Genomic DNA, 19,580 nt, shown 5'->3' with positions numbered 1-19,580 from the left:
GAGACCCGGGTTCAGTTCCCGCTAAGGGCACGTACTTCGGTTGCAGTTTGTCCCCGGCCCTGGTTGGTCGTGCGGGTGGCAGCCACTCGATGTGTCCCTTCACGTCGATGTTTCTCTCTCTCTCTCTCCTTTCCTCTCTCTCCCTCCCACTCTATCTGTACAAAAAATGGAAAAATGGTGAGGATAAAAAAATAAATAAATAAATAAATAAAATAAATAAATATCGTAGGCCAGGATTGAGTCATAGTCAAGGAAGGGCTGAGAGAAGCCTGGCTAGAGTTTGGTCAAGGAGAAAATATTTTTCAATATCCAATAGTGACTACAAATCATAGAAATAGGTCACATGAAACCAAACTAAATATATCCCTAACTTAGCTTATTCTTAATTACACCTCAAAGTGTCCACAGCCACTACAATGTTGCCCAACATAATAGGAAGAATAATGGATGGAAAATTGGTATAAAGACAGCAGTTTTCACTGATTATGGTTTAGGTATCTTCACTTTTGCAAATTTTACAGAAGCATGACCAAAGGTAACAGTAAATTTGTCAGGGTATTCTTTGGGGGTAATAGAATCAGAGTCTTGAGACTGAGGGTCAATAGCCAGCCTAGAGCAGGAGTGAAGAATGCATAGTTTCATCCTGCAGGTCTATCCATGGTCAATCCCAGAATGCTGGCAAGGATTCATTCCATAGGTGGGGAACCCAGCCCACAGGCTGTATCAGGCCCTTGAAATCAATACCAGCTCACATCACACACCTCACCAAATTAACCTGTCCAAATATAGCAGCCTGATTTTTAAGTTGATAATTTTATATGGCCAGAGAATGATATTATAAATATCTAAATGGCCCTTTGCAGAAAAAGTTCCCCCACTCCTGGAGAGACAGAATGTCTCTAGACAGAGAAGTACCTCACTTAGAGGTCCTCTAACAGCTCTGGCCGGTATGATTCAGTGGTTAGAGCATTAGTCCTTGCACCTAAGGGTTTTGGGTTTGATTTCCGCCCAAAGGCACATATCTGGGTTGCAGGCTCACTCCCCGGCCCCAATCGGGATACATGCAGGAGGCTACCAATGTGTGTTTCTCTCACATCTTTCTCTCTCTCTCTCCCCCTCCCTTTCTCCTCCCTCCCTCTCTTCCACTCTCTAGAAATCGGAAAAAATAGCCATGGGTGAGGATTAACAACAACAACAAAAATCCTCTAACAAATCACCGTGTCCCCAATTTACCTTATAGTGAATCCACTCGTCACCAAGCCTTGCCCACATAGACAAAACTCTCAATATGATATTTAGTGTTATTCTTTTAAGTATGTAGAGTCATAGATCACCAAACCTATAAGGAAAGCCTTCCACTAAAAGACACAGACCATCCCAGCTGCTGTGGCTCAGTGGATTAAGTGTCATCCCATACACCAAGAGGTCACTGGTTTGATTCCTGGTCAGAGCATATGACCAGATTGCAGGCTCAATCCCCAGTGGCAGTTGTGTGGGAGACAGCTGATTGATGGTTCTCTCTCATCAATGTTTCTCTCTCACTCTCCTTTCATCTCTAAAAACTCAATATAAAACATATTAAAACAAAAACAAAAATACACAGACCAGCACAAACAATAAGGAATATTCTCAGAAACATAATTATGAGAAAATATTATAGACATGAAAAATCAGAATTTTTTTAAGTAACAAAGAACAGAAGAGGTTTTTTGGAAATTAAAAATGATGTGGAAATTCAATGACTTTTATAATAAAAGAGTTGGATGATAAGTTTAGGAAATTTCTTAGAAAATAGAACAAAAATACATATGAAAAGGAAAAGGGCAAAATTATTAGAAATTCAGTTCCATATGTTCAAGATTTTTCTAGTAGAAGAAGAGAGAACAGTGAAAAGGTATTATCATAGACATCAAACAAGAGTTTTTTCTGTAACTGAAGGATTTAAAAGGAACATCAATGCCTAGCACAATGACGTTGTATACATTTACTTATATCATTTTGAAATTTCAGAACACCAAGAATCTTAAAGGTATACAGAAAGGGGGAAATTACATACAAATAACTTCAAGTCAGAATTGTATCAGATTTCCTGGAAAACAGCAATGGGGCTCTGCCTTTCATAACTTACATTCAACCCTAGAAGACTATGCCTAGTCCAGGGCAGAATAAATATATTATGAACCCTTTCTTAAAAGCTGCTGGAAAACGTGTTTCACCAAAATGACAGAGTGCATTGAGAAAAAGTAAATAACTATCTTAACAAAATTAGAGTTCAAATATAGGGGAGAGCCCAAGGGAATCAGATAATGGTAGACAGAGGTGGCAACAGCTGTTCACTAGAGCCAGGAAACAATTCATAGCCGTTAAAGTGAGAACAATGGGCTTCAGGAGAGATGTCTTTTTCACAGTTCTCATCCAAATGAAACATGGCATATGCTTTATCACTTTGAAAATAGTTTGCTGTTTCTGAGAGAGAGGCTAGTAATGGATGAGGATAAAGAAACAGATTTAGAGACATTTTCTATCAGAGGTACAAAGTACTTCATGGAGCTGGGCATTAAACCTGGGAAAACCATAATCCAGGGTACATGCTTTCTTCATAATGCATTATATCAAATATAATACAAGATAGAAAACAGTAGTGTCCTAGGATGAGAGATTGCTTTTTAAGAATACTTGCATATTTCATGTACAGTTTACAAAGTACTTTTGCCTAATATTTTGGTTACTACGAAGTGCTTTGGAAAGATTTTGAAATAGAGAGGTGGCATGGGTTAAATGAATGGAGAATGGGATATCTGTCAGTACTAATAATCAGTGGAACTGGGGTGGGCATCAGTAAATACTCAAGATTCACTGCAAACTGCCCTGGCTGGTTTGGCTCAGCGGTTAGAGCATCGTCCTGCGGTCCAGACAGATCCGGGTTCGGTTCCCGCTAAGGGCGCATACCTCGGTTGCAGTTTGTCCCCGGCCCTGGTCGGTCGTGCGGGTGGCAGCCACTCGATGTGTCCCTTTCACATCCATGTTTCTCTCTCTCTCTCTCTCTCTCTCTCTCTCTCTTTCTCTCTCCCTCCCTCCCTCCCACTCTATCTGAACAAAAAAATGGAAAAATGTCCTCGGGTGAGGATAAAAAAAAAAAAAATTAAAGATTCACTGCAAACCTTTTGTTGTATTGATAGGCTGTTTTGAAGGAAGGTACAGATGACTTTCCCTTCGCCAGTGATTTAAGGACTGAACTCCAACCTCTGATCTGGACCACTGACTTAAGCTTTTACTGAGTGACAGATGTGTCAAACTGATTTGAGCACTGCAGATATAAAATCTGTTGTCTGAAATTCTTTTCCTTAAAAATAAAAACTTTTTTATGACAGTTTTCTCTCTTTAGCTGCACATTTTTATCTTACCTATATTGACTGGAAATTTTCTAAAATAAAGTGAGCATGTCTCTGCTTGAATGGAATAGAGAAACCTGTCTCAAACTTTGATTTTTCTTCTGATTGATGTCTGTGTTTTTCTTTCTGTGGAATATCAAGTGGATAACATTATAGATAACAAAATACATTTAACTATATTGGCCATTGCTCAGATAAATAGACCCATGTCTAAAAACATGCTTAACTGTTGTTTTTTTAAGATATTATGTTAGGCATAGTGTCTGGGTGATGAAATCTGACCTCTTTGTGTAGCCATGGAGGTCACTAGTCTTTCCAGAATTGCTGGCCAAATTCAAAATCTAAATGAACTGGGAAATAAAAGATGTCTTATAACCCTTTAATAACTCCAGACATTTTCTACTTATAATAACACACTTAACATATTACATCACTTAGCTTACTATGTCTTAGTTTCTTCATCTTCAGCATAAGCGAGGAGGGTTACAATACCTCTCCACAAGAATCATAGTAAAAATTAAACGAGCTAAGTGAAAGTATACAATGCCTGGTACATAATAGATGTTCAGTAAGTGTGCATGTTCCTCCTTCCCTCCACAGGTTTTCCACCTTACAAAACGCAGACAACTCCAAGTACATGGCTCATGCACCATCCACAGAATCGACCTAAATGCCTGTTTTCTTCTCCCCTTTATGTATAAGCTTCTCACTTCAAAAAGAGAAGTTGGAACTTACTTCTCTGTAATTTAAAACATGTAGTTTATTTTACTACATTTTTCTATCTGAACTGGTACACTTGGACTTTTGCTGAGGAATTGAGAATATCTGCCATTTACTAATAGGAATATAGAAAGGGAAAACCTAGTCCATACTAAACTTATCCTAGTCGACTCACTGAATTTCTACTCGCTTTCTGTGATCTCTACACTTTCCCCATACAGGACTGGCTTACTCTTCATCAGAAATAGTGACCTCTTAAAGAGCTACAGTGCTGTCATAACATACAAGCAAAATTTGAAGTTGTGACAGCTTTCCTATATTATATTCCCTATTTCAAAGATGCTTACATTTTGAATCTGAAAAAGAAAAGGAAATCTTCTATGAAATTCTAAAAATTATTTTAAGCTCATTTAATCTTTTTCACTTAAACCTTTCTGCATTTAACTCAGGAAATTACTTTTTAAAGGAGAAATGCTGAATTGAGATTTCAACAAATTTTTGCACTGATTATATCTTCTTTAATAAATGGAAATGAAACTTTTAGTACATTTTACTAGAAGTCATGATGAATCAGCTTCTGAATCTTTTGCCTGCCCACTCTCGAATTCTAGCCTTTCCCCCCACCCCAACCATTATTTTACTTTAAAAAAGTAAAAATATTATCAGAATAAATGAGGTAGATTCTTAAATAGGAGCTGTGTTATATCTATGTTCAAATAATTATATACTGAAGTATACATATGTGTGTATATGTATGTATAAATGTTGATAATACCAAATAAAACACATATGGATACATATGTGTGTATTTACATATGAAAATGTATGTGAATATGTATATGTATAATAATACAAAATACCCCCTACCATTCCAGTTATAAGTATGCTAATTAATATGTACTTCTTTTTACTGAAATCTTTTCTAATTAGTTATTATCCTAGTCATATGTCAATATATGCAGTTAAGAAAGGTTGTGTGTTTTTTATAAACATAGCGATCCAAATTCTATATATATTTTTCAATTTTCTATCTAGAAATTGACATTGAACGCTGTGTGCGAGAATCAATCAACTTGTTTTGTTGGACTCCTAAAAGTGCTACTTACAGACAGCATGCTCAACCTCCAAAACTAACTTCTGATAACAGTGGAGTCAGAAGTTCAACACCTTATTTCTCTGAGTGTCCAGATATTCCCAAAACAGATCTGGTATGTATTTGAAGATTTATTTTATGAACTCTAAAAGATGTATGTTAAAATTAGTATACTCCAGTACTGTTATTGCTCCTCAAAATATCACTTAGGTCCTTTTAACATAGCTGTTTTCTAATATATGGTTTTTTTCATGAAACTATTTCAGAAAACCTTTGTGTCTATTTGGTTTTATAGTTAGGAAGATTATTTTGATACATTCCTTCAAGTTAACAAGTTTCATTTTTTTTCTATGCCATGATAGTATCTGTTTATATATCAACTTATTATATACTGAGAGAATTACAGAAGCAAAGAATTATAGATAAAGACTGAGAGCTGTTAATACAGTAAGAATGTGCACTTATTGATTATCAATTAACTAAGGAAGTAATATTTTGAAAAACTACACCATTCAGGTTTTTCAATATTGTTATTCTTCTAAACATATGTCTTTATAAATATGGTCAACTAAACTTCCAGCTATAATCATATATTTAAAACATTCTAATATTATAATAATTATTGCCATGAAATTGAATTTTAATTAATATGTATATAACATTTTTACATACCTTAATAAATTTAATAGGCTAGATTCTAACTAGAAAAAAGTGATATTTTAATAATACAACATTTTTAGTTTTTTTCATGTATGTTAAACAGTAGATTTTACAACTAGATATTTTTGTAAGTAGGTGTTTTTGGAAGAATTTTGAATGATAGCCTTGCTGGATAACTCTTGGATTCAGACCCTTGCCTTGCATTATTTTGTACACTTCATGCCACTCTTTTCTGGCCTGTAGCATTTCTATTGAGAAATCGGCTGACAGTCTAATGGGAGCTCCCTTGTAGGTAGCTTTCTGTCTCTCCCTTGCTTCCTTTAAGATTCTTTGTGATGTGTCTAGCTGTGGGTCTTCTGGGGTTCATCTTGCTTGGGACTCTCTGTGTTTCCTGGACTTGTGTGACTTTTTCCTTTATCAGTTTAGGGAAGTTTTCTGTCATTATTTCTTCAAACAGGTTCTCTATTCCTTTCTCTGATTCTTCTCCTTCTGGTACCCCTATAATGCAAATGTTGTTATGTTTTGTATTGTCTCACAGCTCCCTTAAACTCTCCTCCTGCTTTTTAAACTGTTTTTCCATTTGCTGCTCTATTTGGGTGTTTTTTTCTACCTTGTCTTCTAAGTCACTGATTCAGTCTTCAGCTTCTTCTAATCTACTATTGAACCAGTTATTTTTCATAACTGCTATGTCATTCTTAATTTCCTCTTGATATTTTTTTTTTATCCTCACCCGAGGATATTTTTCCATTTTTTGTACAGATAGAGTGGGAGGGAGGGAGAGGAAGGGAGAGAGAGAGAGAAACATCGACGTGAAGGGACACATCGAGTGGCTGCCACCCGCACGACCAACCAGGGCCGGGGACAAACTGCAACCTAAGTACGTGCCCTTAGCGGGAACCGAACCCAGGTCTCTCCGGACCGCAGGCCGACGCTCTAACCGCTGAGCCAAACTGGCCAGGGCAATTTCCTCTTGATTTTTATGCATTGCATAGCTTCTACCTCTTTTTTTAAGCTGAAGTCGTTCCCAGTGAGCTCTTTATAATTCTTATTCAGTTGCTTATAGTTCTCACCAAATTGTTTGAGCACCCTTAAAATCATTGCTTTGAATTCTTTATCTGACAAGCTGCTGTCTTCCATTTCCTATAGTTCCTTTTCTGGTGATTCCTGTTTTTCTTTCCTTTGGGTGTTGTTCCTTTGTTTCCCCATTTTAGCTGTCTGGTAGCTCTATACCCGATGAGGGATGTTTGGATGTGTAGGCAGCTCACTGTATATTAAAGAAGGCTTCTGTGCCTCCCAGACTGTTCTGTTGCATGTCGCCTCTTGCCTGCTATGGATCCTAAAGGACTGACAACTGGGGGCTAGTATTGGTATGTCCTGGTAGGTGCTGCTGCTGGATTTCATGGGCCCCTCTGGAGCTGTATTCCCATCTGGTCGCAGGTACCACCTATAGCTGTATTGCTCAGGCCCTCCTGGAGCCGCACTCCCTGTCAGCACCTTAGGCAGCTGGGTCGCACAGGTCCCTCTGGACACCCGGCTTCCCACCGCTCTTGTGGGCCGCTGGGTCACATAGGCCCCTATGGATCCGCAGCTTTCCACCACCCTTCTGGGCCACTAGGTGACACAGGCCGCTATGGATCCCTGGCTTCCCACCACTCTTGTGGGCAGCAGTGTTTCACAGGCCCCGATGGAGCCCCAGGTCCAGCTGCTGGCAGCTGGGGAGTGCTGCTGCCCAGTGCGGCTCAGCTCCTGCTCAGCCTTTGTTGTAGTTTTTGGGGATGGCTCTCTGCTGCTGATCTGTTCTTCTGTTGCCTGGGGATGGATGTCTGCTCCCCAGCCTCCATTGCTGGGGGTATATCTCGACTCTGATAGGGCTGCTACTGTGGGGGATGATGCTGGGCTCCTAGCTGTTCGGTTGTCACAGTTTCAGTAACCGGCACCTTGACAGCTCCACTGCTGTGCACTGGTCTGTGTTGACACAGGGTGTCCACTGGTCCTTTGGTGCCAGGTGCACTGGTGGGCTCAGATTGCTGGGCCCTAGCCGCTCCCACTGCCTCCTCTCAGGGAAGACCTGGGTTCTTCCAAAATGGTAGGACCTCCCTGCAGCACAGGAAGCGCCCTGAAGAGCCCCTCACCTCGGTAGCCAGCTACTCCCATCCACAGCACAGGAACCTTCTGCTCCGCGTCTCTGCACTGCACAAGTTTGGTCATCCACCTTCATATCCACTCACTCTCTCACACACACTAGTTCACTGTCTCATATACTCACCCTCTCTCCGGTCCTGCCCACCGCCATCTTTTTCTGCTGCATGAAGTCAATTTTCTGGGTCACATGGTAACTCTATGTTTAACATTTTATGGAATTGTAAAAGTGTTCTACAAAGCATCTGCACCATTTTACATTCCCCCCTGCAATGTATGAAGGTTCTAATTTCTCCATATCCTTGGAAACAGTTGTTGTTGTTACTCTTTTTGATCACACTTTCTTAGTGGTTATGAAGTGGTACCTCATTGTGATTTTGATTAGCATTTCTCTAATGATGTTGCACATCTTTTTATGTGTTTGTTAATCATATATATGTCTTCTGTGGAGAAATGTGTATTCAAATTCTTTGCCTATTTTTTAATTGAGTCTGTTTGAATTGTTGAACTGAAAAATTCTTTATATATAGGATGTCCCAAAAAATATATATACAACTATGAATAATTATAAAGCCAGTATTTATTAAAATACATTTTATTTTCAAAATGTAATAGAATATACAGACACCCTATGTACATTTTGGGGGGACATGCTGTATTCTCAATACAAGTTCCCTATTAGATGTACTATTTGCACATATTTTCTCCCATTCTATGTACTATCTTTTCACTTTCTTAAAAATGTCCTTTGAAGCACATAAATTTTTAATTTTGTTGATGTCTAATTTATGAGTTGCTTTTGTCTTGCAACTATTAAAGTTCTCTGTATTTGGCTTTTGACGGTATATTATGGTATGTCTAAATGTGGATTTCTTTTCATTTTTTCATACTTGGAGCTAATTGAGCTTCTTGGATGTGTAGATTAATGTTTTTCATTAAATTTTGGAAGTCTTCACCCATTACTTTTTTAAAAAGACTTTCTGCTCCTTTCTCTCTCTCCTCCCCTAGGATTCGTACTATCTGTATTAGCTAAGGCTGATGGTGTCCAAAAGGTTGTTTAGTTAGGCTCTGTTCATTTTTATACATTTGTATTTCTTCCTGCACCTCAACATAATAATTTCAATTGACCCATTTTTATATTTGAAGATCTTTTTTTTGCTAGTTTGTGTCTTATACTGAGCCCCTCCAATGAACTTTTTATCTCAATTATTATTCAATTCAAATTCAGAATTTCTATCTTATTCATTTTTATAATTTCTTTCTTTATAATAATAGTCTGTATTTGGTGAGACATTATTTCTTTAGTTCTTTAGACATACTTTTCTCTATTTCTTGAGATGCGATTTCCTTTAGTTCTTTGAACATATTTACACTAGCTAATTTAAAGTCTTTGTCTAGAAGTCCAACGTCTCATATTTTTGTTGTTGTGGAAACTGAAGTTTTTTTTTTTTATTAATTTGTTTTTGTTACAGATGTTTCTCCTTTTCCCCCTATTGACATCCCCCTCCCCATCTCCCCGTCTGCCCCATCCCCAGCTTTGTTGTCTATGTTCATTGGTCATGCATACATGCATATAAGTTCTGCAGTTTATCTCTTCCTCTCCCAACACTCCTCCTCTGAGGCTTGTCAGTCTGTACCCCACCTCTATGTCTCTGGGTCACTTTTATTCATCAGTTTGTTTAGTTCATTATATTCCACAAATAAGTGAGATTATGTGATATTGTAAATAGTGCTGCTATGAACATAGGGGTACATATATTCTTTCTGATTGGTGTTTTAGGTTTCTTAGGGTATATTCCTAGAAGTGGGATCATTGGGTCAAATGGCAGTTCAATTTTTAACTTCCTGAGGTAACACTATAGTGTTTTCCATAGTGGCTGCACCAGTCTGCATTCCCACCAGCATTTTACTAGAGTCCCCTTTTCTCCACACCCTCACCAACACTTGTTTGATGATTTGTTGATGGCTGACAGGTGTGAGGGGAAACTGAACTTTTTTTTTATCCTCACCCGAGGATATTTCTCCATTTTTTGTACAGATAGAGTGGGAGGGAGAGAGAGGAAAGGAGAGAGAGAGAGAGAAAAATTGACGTGAAGGGACACATCGAGTGGCTGCCACCCGCACGACCAACCAGGGCCAGGGACAAACTGCAACCGAAGTACGTGCCCTTAGCGGGAACTGAACCCGGGTCTCTCCGGACCGCAGGCCGACGCTCTAACCGCTGAGCCAAACTGGCCAGGGCGGAAACTGAACTTTTAAAAATAATATAGCCTTCGCTGGTGTGATTCAGTTGGTTAGAGGATCCTGTGCACCAAAGGGTCATGGGTTTAATTCCTGATCAGGGTACATACCCATGTTGCGTATTCATTCTCAGTTGGGGCACATACAGGAGGCAACTGATCAATGTTTCTTTCTCACATCCATGATTTTCTCTCTCGCTCTCTCTCTATCTATCTTTCCTTCCTCTCTAAAATCAATAAAAACATATCCTCAGGTGAAGATTTAAAAATTCTTTAATAAATAAATTAAAATAAAATAAAATTATATAATATGGCATCTCTGGAAAACAGATGCTATCTGCCTTCCCAGGGTTTTTGTTGCTGTTTGTTGTGGTGGGGGTGGTTGATGATATTTATTTGTTTAGTGATTTTTCTGAATTAAACCTGTATAATTTGTATTCTTTATCAAGTGTGACCACTATTTAATTAGCTTAGTGATCAGAAAATTATTAGACAGAGATTTCCTGATGTTTCTGTACCCAGTAATTCTCCCAGCCTTTGCTGAGGGGCTCTATGGGCATGTGGGGGTACATTTTCATAGAGGCAGGCAGTCTATACCTTTGCCTTAGCTTTCACTTTCTACTTGCTCTGTGTCAAGGTCAACCCAAGGTGAGAGCTTAAGATCACAGGTCTTTCTTGGTCAAGCACACAGTACTACATATGCATGGACAGCCTTCTAGATTCCTAGGAACATGTCAGAGCTTTTGAAGCCCCTGTGGATATTGAATTCCTCAGCTTTTAGCTTTAATTTGTAATTTTTATTGTCATCTTCTTATTTGCCTCAACTGTTATGGCTACCTCAGGCAGCTGCAATATTAAATAATTGCTGCTGGCTTTTGACAAAACCTGCAGGGAAAAGGCTGTTTGCATTAAGAGATCTCTGTGTCAAGTCAAATAAATACAAGCTGTATCAGGAGAGGTTTCCATGGAACTGGAAGAGTCAAATAATCACAATTCCCAGAAATGCTGCTTTCTGGGAGCTCTAAAATCATTCTGCCCCATCCAGTGGTTGATAGACTGCTGGTTTGTGGGACTGTTTGGTTTTCAGTGACTATGGAGCTGAGGAGAGGGAAATGAGATTAGGGCAGATTAAAACCACACAAAGCTCACATTCTTACTGAAACCCAGTTGTTTCTCTCGAATATGCTCTCTTTGGATGGCTGCAGACCTTTAATTTTCAGAGTTCCAAAAAAGTGTATTTTGGTTATCTTTGCCAGTGTTCTCATTGCTTTATTTGGAGGAAGAATTTTTCTGAGATCCTTACTCAGCCATTTTCACAAATGTCACTCATATTCTGCACTTTTTATCCACTAATTTTCACTCTTGAGTGAAACAAAAAAGTAGAGATAGTTGATTTTAGAAGGTCAGAAAGGAATATTAACAGTTCAAGGAATATGAGACTTTCATTTTATGATAAAGTAAAATTTTACTAAGAAAAGTTGCTACTTTTTTTATTTGAGTAAATGGTTTTAAATCTTTTCCTTTACAGTTTACATTCTCATCTGAACTGAGATATTTTTTTAAGTGTATTAGTTTGAATGTCACTACACCCAAAATCCCTTTGTATGTTCTTAATTATAAGAGTTATGGGCCAACTTGCTAAAGCACTATGATACAAAACAAATTTTCTGTGTACTCTTAAATCATATATAATATCCCCATTAACAACAATACTAAGAATGGAAGAGAAAATATATATTACTTATACTAAATGTTGCTATCTGAAGAATAGTCAAGTTTTAGTTCACTTTTCTTTAGAATTTATTTTATTACTTTTTATGAAATATTTTAACCATAATTAAAAAAAATATAATGAATACCAAACAGCAATACATTATTTTTCAACATATGTTTGAATATGTACTATTAAAAAAACACTGTTCTAGTTAGTGGGGACATGATAGTGAAAAAAATAGTACTTGCCCTCATGTAATTTGCATTTAGTGGATAATATACAAACAATAGCAAAAAAAGGTAATAATTTGTTGTGTTAGTTGGGGGTAGAGAAAGAACAATAAGAGAGATAGAGAATGCCAACGAAGAGGAGTCAGGAGAACATTAAAGAAGAGTTGCTATTTTATGTGAGAGACTCAAAGAGGGTCTAGCTGATAAGGAGACATTTGAGAACTGGATCTTCTCAAGGAAGATAGTTTTTTTTGTTTTGTTCTTTAATTTTTTTCTTTATTGATTTTAAAGAGAGAGGAAGGGACAGGGAGAGAGAGATAGAAACATCAATGAGAGAGAACATCAATTGGCTGCCTCCTGCATGCCCCCCACTGGGGATTAGGCCCAGAACCTGGGCATGTGCCCTGACCGGGAATCGAACCAGAGACCTCTTAGTGCATGGGTCAACCGACACTCAGCCACTGAGCCATACCGGCTGGGCAATGGTTTTATAATCTTGAAAAATTTATATAACCTCTCTATTTCCCTATTTGTAAAGGTGAGCAGAATTATTATAATTTCTACCTTGCAGGGTTGTTTTAAGAATGGTATATATAAAGCACTTAATTCAGTGTCTGATACATGATAAACATGCAAAAATGGTAATAATCATTATTCCCTTTTTAGTAACTGAAGGTTAACTGTTTTAACTTTGAAAACTACCCAAGAATTTTATGACAATCTTTTGTATCTAAAGAATTTGTACAAAAGAAGAGGTGTTCTGGTATTTGTCTATTTCCCCTCAGCTATGCTAGCATTATTACTATTACTTTACATTTAGAAGTCACTACAAACAGTAAGGGGGGGGAAGAGAGAGGAGGCTGGCTCTCCAAGGAGGAGTCTTTCTGGTAGTTGTACCTCAGTAATTTTAGTTTAAGATTTCACTTTGGCTTTTATGTCTTAGTTTTAATACTATTTTGATTTTGAAACGACTAAAAAATTGCCAAAAGAATTATTTTATCTAGTGCCAGTGTCTTTCCAGTCTACTTTTCCTTTAAAAGTAGCTTATTAATTGAAATATATATATATCTCAAGCAAAAAAGAGAGATTTCACCGAACACCAATGCTGCTTGCACCTGGATCTTGGACTTGCATCCTCCAGAGCTGTGACAAATTAAATTATGTTGGTTAAGCCACTTAGTCTGTGGTATTGTTTTGGCAGCCTAAGCAATCTAATACCATATATTGAAATATTCTCAGTTTACAGCTATACTTTAAATGTGGATTAAATATGTTTACTGTAGATAAAACTTTAAAATACATTTGTATACTTTAAGTTGGAATAGCTTTTAAAAGTCTAATATAAATGCCAGTCTGCAAAGTTTTATCTCTATAGTAACACCACTGCCTTTTATAGTTTGAATAATTTAAAAATAACACCACGTGCATCATAATTTTCAGGTACTCAGTTACATTATTTTATTTGTTCCTAAACAAATCTTTGAAGTATTTTTACTCTCATTTTAGAGTTGAGGAAATTCAGAAGATTACTTAATGCAAGTTAACTTTTAAGTTGCCATTTTATCAGTCGTGTAAACGTTGTATTTTCCCCTTGTATTCACTGAAAATGTATACGTGAATATACATTATATCTTATACTGCAGTCATAGATATTTTAGCATTTTGGGTAATTTTCTTCTATTTTCCTAATGTATATATTTTCTATAATCATGCAATTGCCTACATTCAAGCTCTTAAATAAGTTGAAATGCGTTTACAATAAAGTAGAAGGGAAAATAGTTATGTTTTGCTCACCGATTATGTGGAGAGTAGAATGTAAACCTAAGAGTTATAAATATTGTCTCCCGGAGTTATTCAGAGGAATAGATGATTCAAGAACAAAATGTTTAGCTTTGCATCTATTTTCTTTATTGTTTACATTGTAATATCAGTATCTAATGATCTCTCCATAAGCAATCTGGAACTTTAGGGCAATAGAGTAGATACAATTTTAGTAAAAGATGAAGACTGGAAATCCTTGTAGCTAAATACAGGGCAAAATTGGTCAGCCCTATAGAAAGTTAATAAAATAAAGAAGTTTGATATAAAGTAGTATCTTTTGAAATTTGTTTTTTCCACAGTGTGTATAATGTATTCTTAGTACCCAACTTGGCCCAAAAGTAAGCCGGAAAAAAAGCCAGCAAAAGAAAATAAGGGGTAGTTGGATTTAGTGATAAGATATCCAAAAAAAACTTGATTTACTTGATTAAAACATTAATTTTTCTCTTGTGGTTCAAGTTTAGAGGAGAAAGACAAACAAATTTCTAGACTGACATCTTAAGGAATTCATTAAGAATTCTAAGCATTCTATCAAAAGTTATCTTTATAAATTAGACTCCTGTAATAATCAGTTATTACATGGCCACATGTAAAATACTGTTACTAAATACTAAAATACTAAGTTAGCCACATGGCAAAGTACTGTTACGTAATGTTTGTATTAAAAAATTTTTTGGCTGGCCAGTGTGGCTCAATGGTTGAGCATCGACCCATGCACTAGGAGGTCACCGTTTCAATTCCTGGTCAGGACACATGCCCAGGTTGTGGGCCCGATCCCCAGTGGGGGGCATGCAGGAGGCAGCCAATTGATGTTCTCTCTCATCGATGTTTCTATCTCTTTCTCCCTCTCCCTTCCTCTCTCTCTAAAACTAATTAAAAAAATGTTAACTATAAAATTAATGCCAAATAACAGAAATTATTTTTTGCATAATATATTTTTGCATTTTAAATAATATAAACATACAAAGGATTATTCATATGTAATATCAACATTGAATTGTATGCATAATAATGGGAGAAAACAGTATTAGGCAAATAAACATAATCTGAAATATAATCTAAAAATAATTTATATTTGCCTTTAGAATATATTTTATATACTCTGTGTACAGGTCTGCTAATAAAATACAGATAGTCTTTAGGGAATTTACTTTTTAAATAGTGGAGGGAAAGAAAGCATCGTTGAATACTTGATTCAAGAAGAAACAAACAGCAGCTGATTCCATTTCTCAATGCCACTTTTTCTTTTATTTTACTACATATTCAAAGAATTCATTACATATGAAAGGGAATTCAGGAAATAATTTAGAAATTTATAATCTTGAATATCTTTGATGTAGAACGTTTGCCTTCTCTCCAATCTTCAATGAAAGCAGAGCTTTTTCTTCATGGAGAACAACAGAAGGCAACTGCTTTTATTTATTTTTATATCACAAAAAGCAATCACATTTTTAATGAGGAAAGTTATCACCTCTTAATATTATAGTGAGCAAAATTTGCCAGCAATGAGGAGAGGTTTCTATAGTCTTAAACGTAATATTTGATTGCAGGATTAACCGGCAGTCAATGAATTCATTAACCAGTAAGTTAGGTTGACTCTGGTACTTCACTCTTTGTGTTGTTCTATGTACAGGTGGCTACCATCTTCACTAATGAACTGTTGCTGGAGAAATGTGGCAAAGTATTCCTAGTTAAGTAAATAAATCATTAGGTTGAGAATAAATGGATCAGTTACATTTGTTATCATGTAGAAAATTAGCTTAGGCTATAAGGGAATTGGGATATGGAGAGGAATAGAAAAATCACACACTCAAGGGAACATTTAATGTTGGGGAAAGAACATACTCAGCATTAGATTAATAATTTTCTATACTGGGAGAAATTTTGTGAGCTATGAAAGTTAATTTCAACTATTTTATCTGCTGGAAAAGGTACGAAGTATGTATAGTGATTCTCAATTTGTAACAAAACCAGTCTCTCACCACCAAAGTCTCCCTAGGGCATATGGATAATCTGTGTAATTGTCAATATCTTTTACCAACATCTTCTTCCTGTCCTTTTACCAATCTACATTTTAAAAGAGCAAACTTCTTTCTTTAGTTGTTCTTTGGCCTTTATTTTCAGTATGTCTATACGTGAAGATGTACACCAAAGTGAGAAGGAAGCATGGTTGAGCTAAACTGAGTGTTTTATCTTTCTTTTTCTCATTCTGAAATTAATTATATACCAAGGTTCTGTGGTGTTCATTTAAATACATATATTCCTATCTAGTCAGATACATGTTTAAATAGTAAGTGGAACTATTAGAAGAGGAGTGGACATTATAACTTAATTCTGTGACCATTAGATGTGGGCAAAGGAGAGAAATTCTTAGAATTCTTCAAGTGAGATGCCTGGCAGTACCTTATCAACACCACTGAATTGTTGATGAATTAACTGCTGCTGATTCAATCTCAACAGTAATTTTAGTAGCAATCGAATTACTTGTGTAATTTTCAATCTCAAGAAGTTAAGAGACATACTAAAGAAAAAGTATGTCAGAGACGTTAGATCTTTTGAGTCCACCGTAATTGTTGTGAATGTGAGTGGCTGTGTGTTTTCCAGAGGCTACTTTTATTATTAAATTTGCTGTTTTCTCTTTGGTTATGTAAACTTTTTGTCAGAGTTAGATTATTTTGAGAGTACATAGTATTATGACAGTGAAAGCCACTACGTTGTACTTTTGCTATAGCTTTCTATTTTTATTTTGAGATTCAAAACATCTTAGAATCATTTAGCAGTTTTTACAGAATCAGTCCAGTCTTTCAGTTCCTATTATGTCTTCATAATACTACCACCTGCATGTGGTAAAAAGATATTATTTTTGCTCTATGGATATAATACTGGACAAATGTTATCTTTAAGGTATTGTTATACATCTGTACTCAGAAATAAACCTTTTCAAGTAATCATGGAACTTCACACACAAAAATATTAATAAGTAGAAATAATGCAGACAGTATTTCTCACTCTTAAGTCAAATTGGAAATAGTAAATATAAAAATATTTCTTATCACCTAGAAATTAGACATAAACCCCAATATAAAATAAAGTAAAATATATACCTTCTTTCTTAACTGTTCAGAAAAGGAAGATATTTTCTATAATACCTAGAAAATTATATGAGAACCCAAAACATCAGAACCTATGGGATACAGCTAACATAGATATTTCTCTTATCACTTTTATAATGCCTTACACATACTAGATATGTATTATCTTTATCAAGTTACTTTATTTCAGTTAGCTTTTGAGAGCTAGACAGATATATATATATATATATATATATATATATATATATATATATGTAAAGGAGATCAATAATTTGTTTTTAATCATGACAATCTCAACACCACTCTAATAAAATATTTATGGAAAATAAAAATAATAACACATATTCACCTAATTTTGTTTTACTTATTCTTTCCTGTGCATACTGTGCTTTGGTAAAGAGCCCATTCACTGGAATAGGTCACATTTCCTCTGCGAATGAGGTAACTTGCAACACTGTGGAGTTCTGCTCTTAGTGTTCTGGTGTATTAAGTATGCAGGGGCCAAGATTTTATGATAACACTCATCTTGTGACATTGAATATTAAGTACTTAAAGAACTGAAAGAAGCTGGGCAGTTGTAATTATTCACAGTAAAATAGAGGGGTTCTTAAATACACAGACTTGAAGTTATATTTTAAATAACTTAATGTGGTTACTCTAGTCATGCATGTAATTATCTTTTACTCTGAATATACCTTTTTTGTTTTTGTTTTTTGTTTTTTTATCCTCACCCGAGGATATTTTTCCATTTTTTGTACAGATAGAGTGGGAGGGAGAGAGAGGAACAGAGAGAGAGAGAGAAACATCGACGTGAAGGGACACATCGAGTGGCTGCCACCCGCACGACCAACCAGGGCCGGGGACAAACTGCAACCGAGGTACGCGCCCTTAGCGGGAACCGAACCCAGGTCTCTCCGGACCGCAGGCCGACGCTCTAACCGCTGAGCCAAACCGGCCAGGGCTGAATATACCTTTTTTGAGTTTTATAGTCTAAGCCTAACAGAGATCCTTTCTACTTATCAGTGATATCCTACTGTACTTACAAGTTGTAGTTAATGTTTCTCACATTTTGAGTTTAGCGCTTTGATAAATATATACCACTCTATAGTAAATATCATGGGAGAAAAAATGTATGCCTCCATATATAAAATGAGGCTATATAGGTAGGTGAAGGAAGAGAGGGGAAAAGATGATAAAAAGAAATGGCAAATCCAGGGGTGCATATTCTTTTTTTTTTTTATCTTTACCTGAAGATATTCTTCTATTTATTTTCAGATAGAGTGGAAGGAAGGGAGAGAGAGGGAGGGAGAGAGAGAGAAAGATCAGTGTGAGATGGACACATCCACTGGTTGCCTCCCACAGGACCCCCACCAGGTCCAGGGATGAACCGCAACTGACGTATGTGCCCTTGACTGGAATCGAACCCATGATCATTGGTCCATGGGCCGATGCTCTAACTGCTGAGCCAAACTGGCCAGAGCCATATTCGTATACTCTATGAATTTAAGTTTATTTTATTCTGTGTTTTATTTAATTATGAGTCCATATACTGAGAAAAATGGTGTTAGTGGAAGCTGAATCTTTGTCAAGAAATGCCTTGGCTGGTTGAGAGGACAAAGCACCTTTAGGATTTCTGAAGTCCACCTAATGTTAAAAAGGGACTATTGCTATGAACAGTCATTTCTAAGCAGAGCTGATCCTCAGAATAGAATATCTTTGACCTCTCTCTAAGCTAATTCAGGGTTTTATTTCTGGTAGTCAAAGAGAGAACTACTCCAACTCGGATTGAGTTAGTGATAACTTGTTTCTCAAGTTAGGGAAGCAAACAGCTGATATTCAGTAATCTGTCCGATTTAGATTCTTCATCAAGAACTAGATGGTTTAAAATTATGTGGAAAAGCTGTATCTATTAACATCATATTGAGGAAAATGAAGTTTAAAAGAAATAGGCTTATTTTTGAAATTTATATTGTTATTCTTGTGTTTAATAATTTATTTTCTGTCTATTATTTATAATAGCCTATCATATTTTCATTCATTTTTCATTCTAATTATTGGATTACTGAATTATCCAATTATTATTCAGTTAGCTATTTATACCTGAGAGCTGCATTAAAATTTCCAAATTGTTGATGATAAATATCCCCATATCTTTAAAGAAGGAATAAGAGATTGCAAGAATATCACACTGTCTCAATTATATGTAAATCTAACGATAGAGAATATCACCATTCTACAATAGGTTTATAATTACATGGCTAAGTTATTCTATTATGTGTACACATACACACACACAAAATGTATTTATTGTACCCTCTAGGACAACTTATTCTTTTTTTATCTTCAGAAAAACTTTATTGAAAAAGTAATTTTTCTGCAACATCATCTATTAACATGAGGTTGCAGCTTTAGCTTTTAAAATTTATTGGGAAACATTGGTTAATAAGATCATGTAGATTTCATGCTAAGCAAAATAAGTCAA

The 19,580-nt window shown here is 36.2% G+C and overlaps 1 protein-coding gene across 8 annotated transcripts in view; it reads left to right on the top strand.

Moving 5' to 3' along the window:
* Positions 1–19,580, top strand: part of TBCK (TBC1 domain containing kinase) — a 221,172-nt gene that overhangs the window by 138,836 nt on the left and 62,756 nt on the right. For all 8 annotated transcript variants that reach the window (XM_036256074.1, XM_036256083.1, XM_036256032.1 and 5 more), the window contains one exon: positions 5,148–5,320. In XM_036256074.1, coding sequence (XP_036111967.1) covers positions 5,148–5,320 — 173 coding nt within the window. The remainder of the gene's footprint in view (positions 1–5,147; positions 5,321–19,580) is intronic.

Source organism: Molossus molossus, unplaced genomic scaffold, assembly GCF_014108415.1.
Source record: "Molossus molossus isolate mMolMol1 unplaced genomic scaffold, mMolMol1.p scaffold_m16_p_1, whole genome shotgun sequence".
In the NCBI taxonomy this organism is placed as follows: Eukaryota; Metazoa; Chordata; class Mammalia; order Chiroptera; family Molossidae; genus Molossus; species Molossus molossus.
This window is presented reverse-complemented; position numbering and strand designations above follow the sequence as displayed.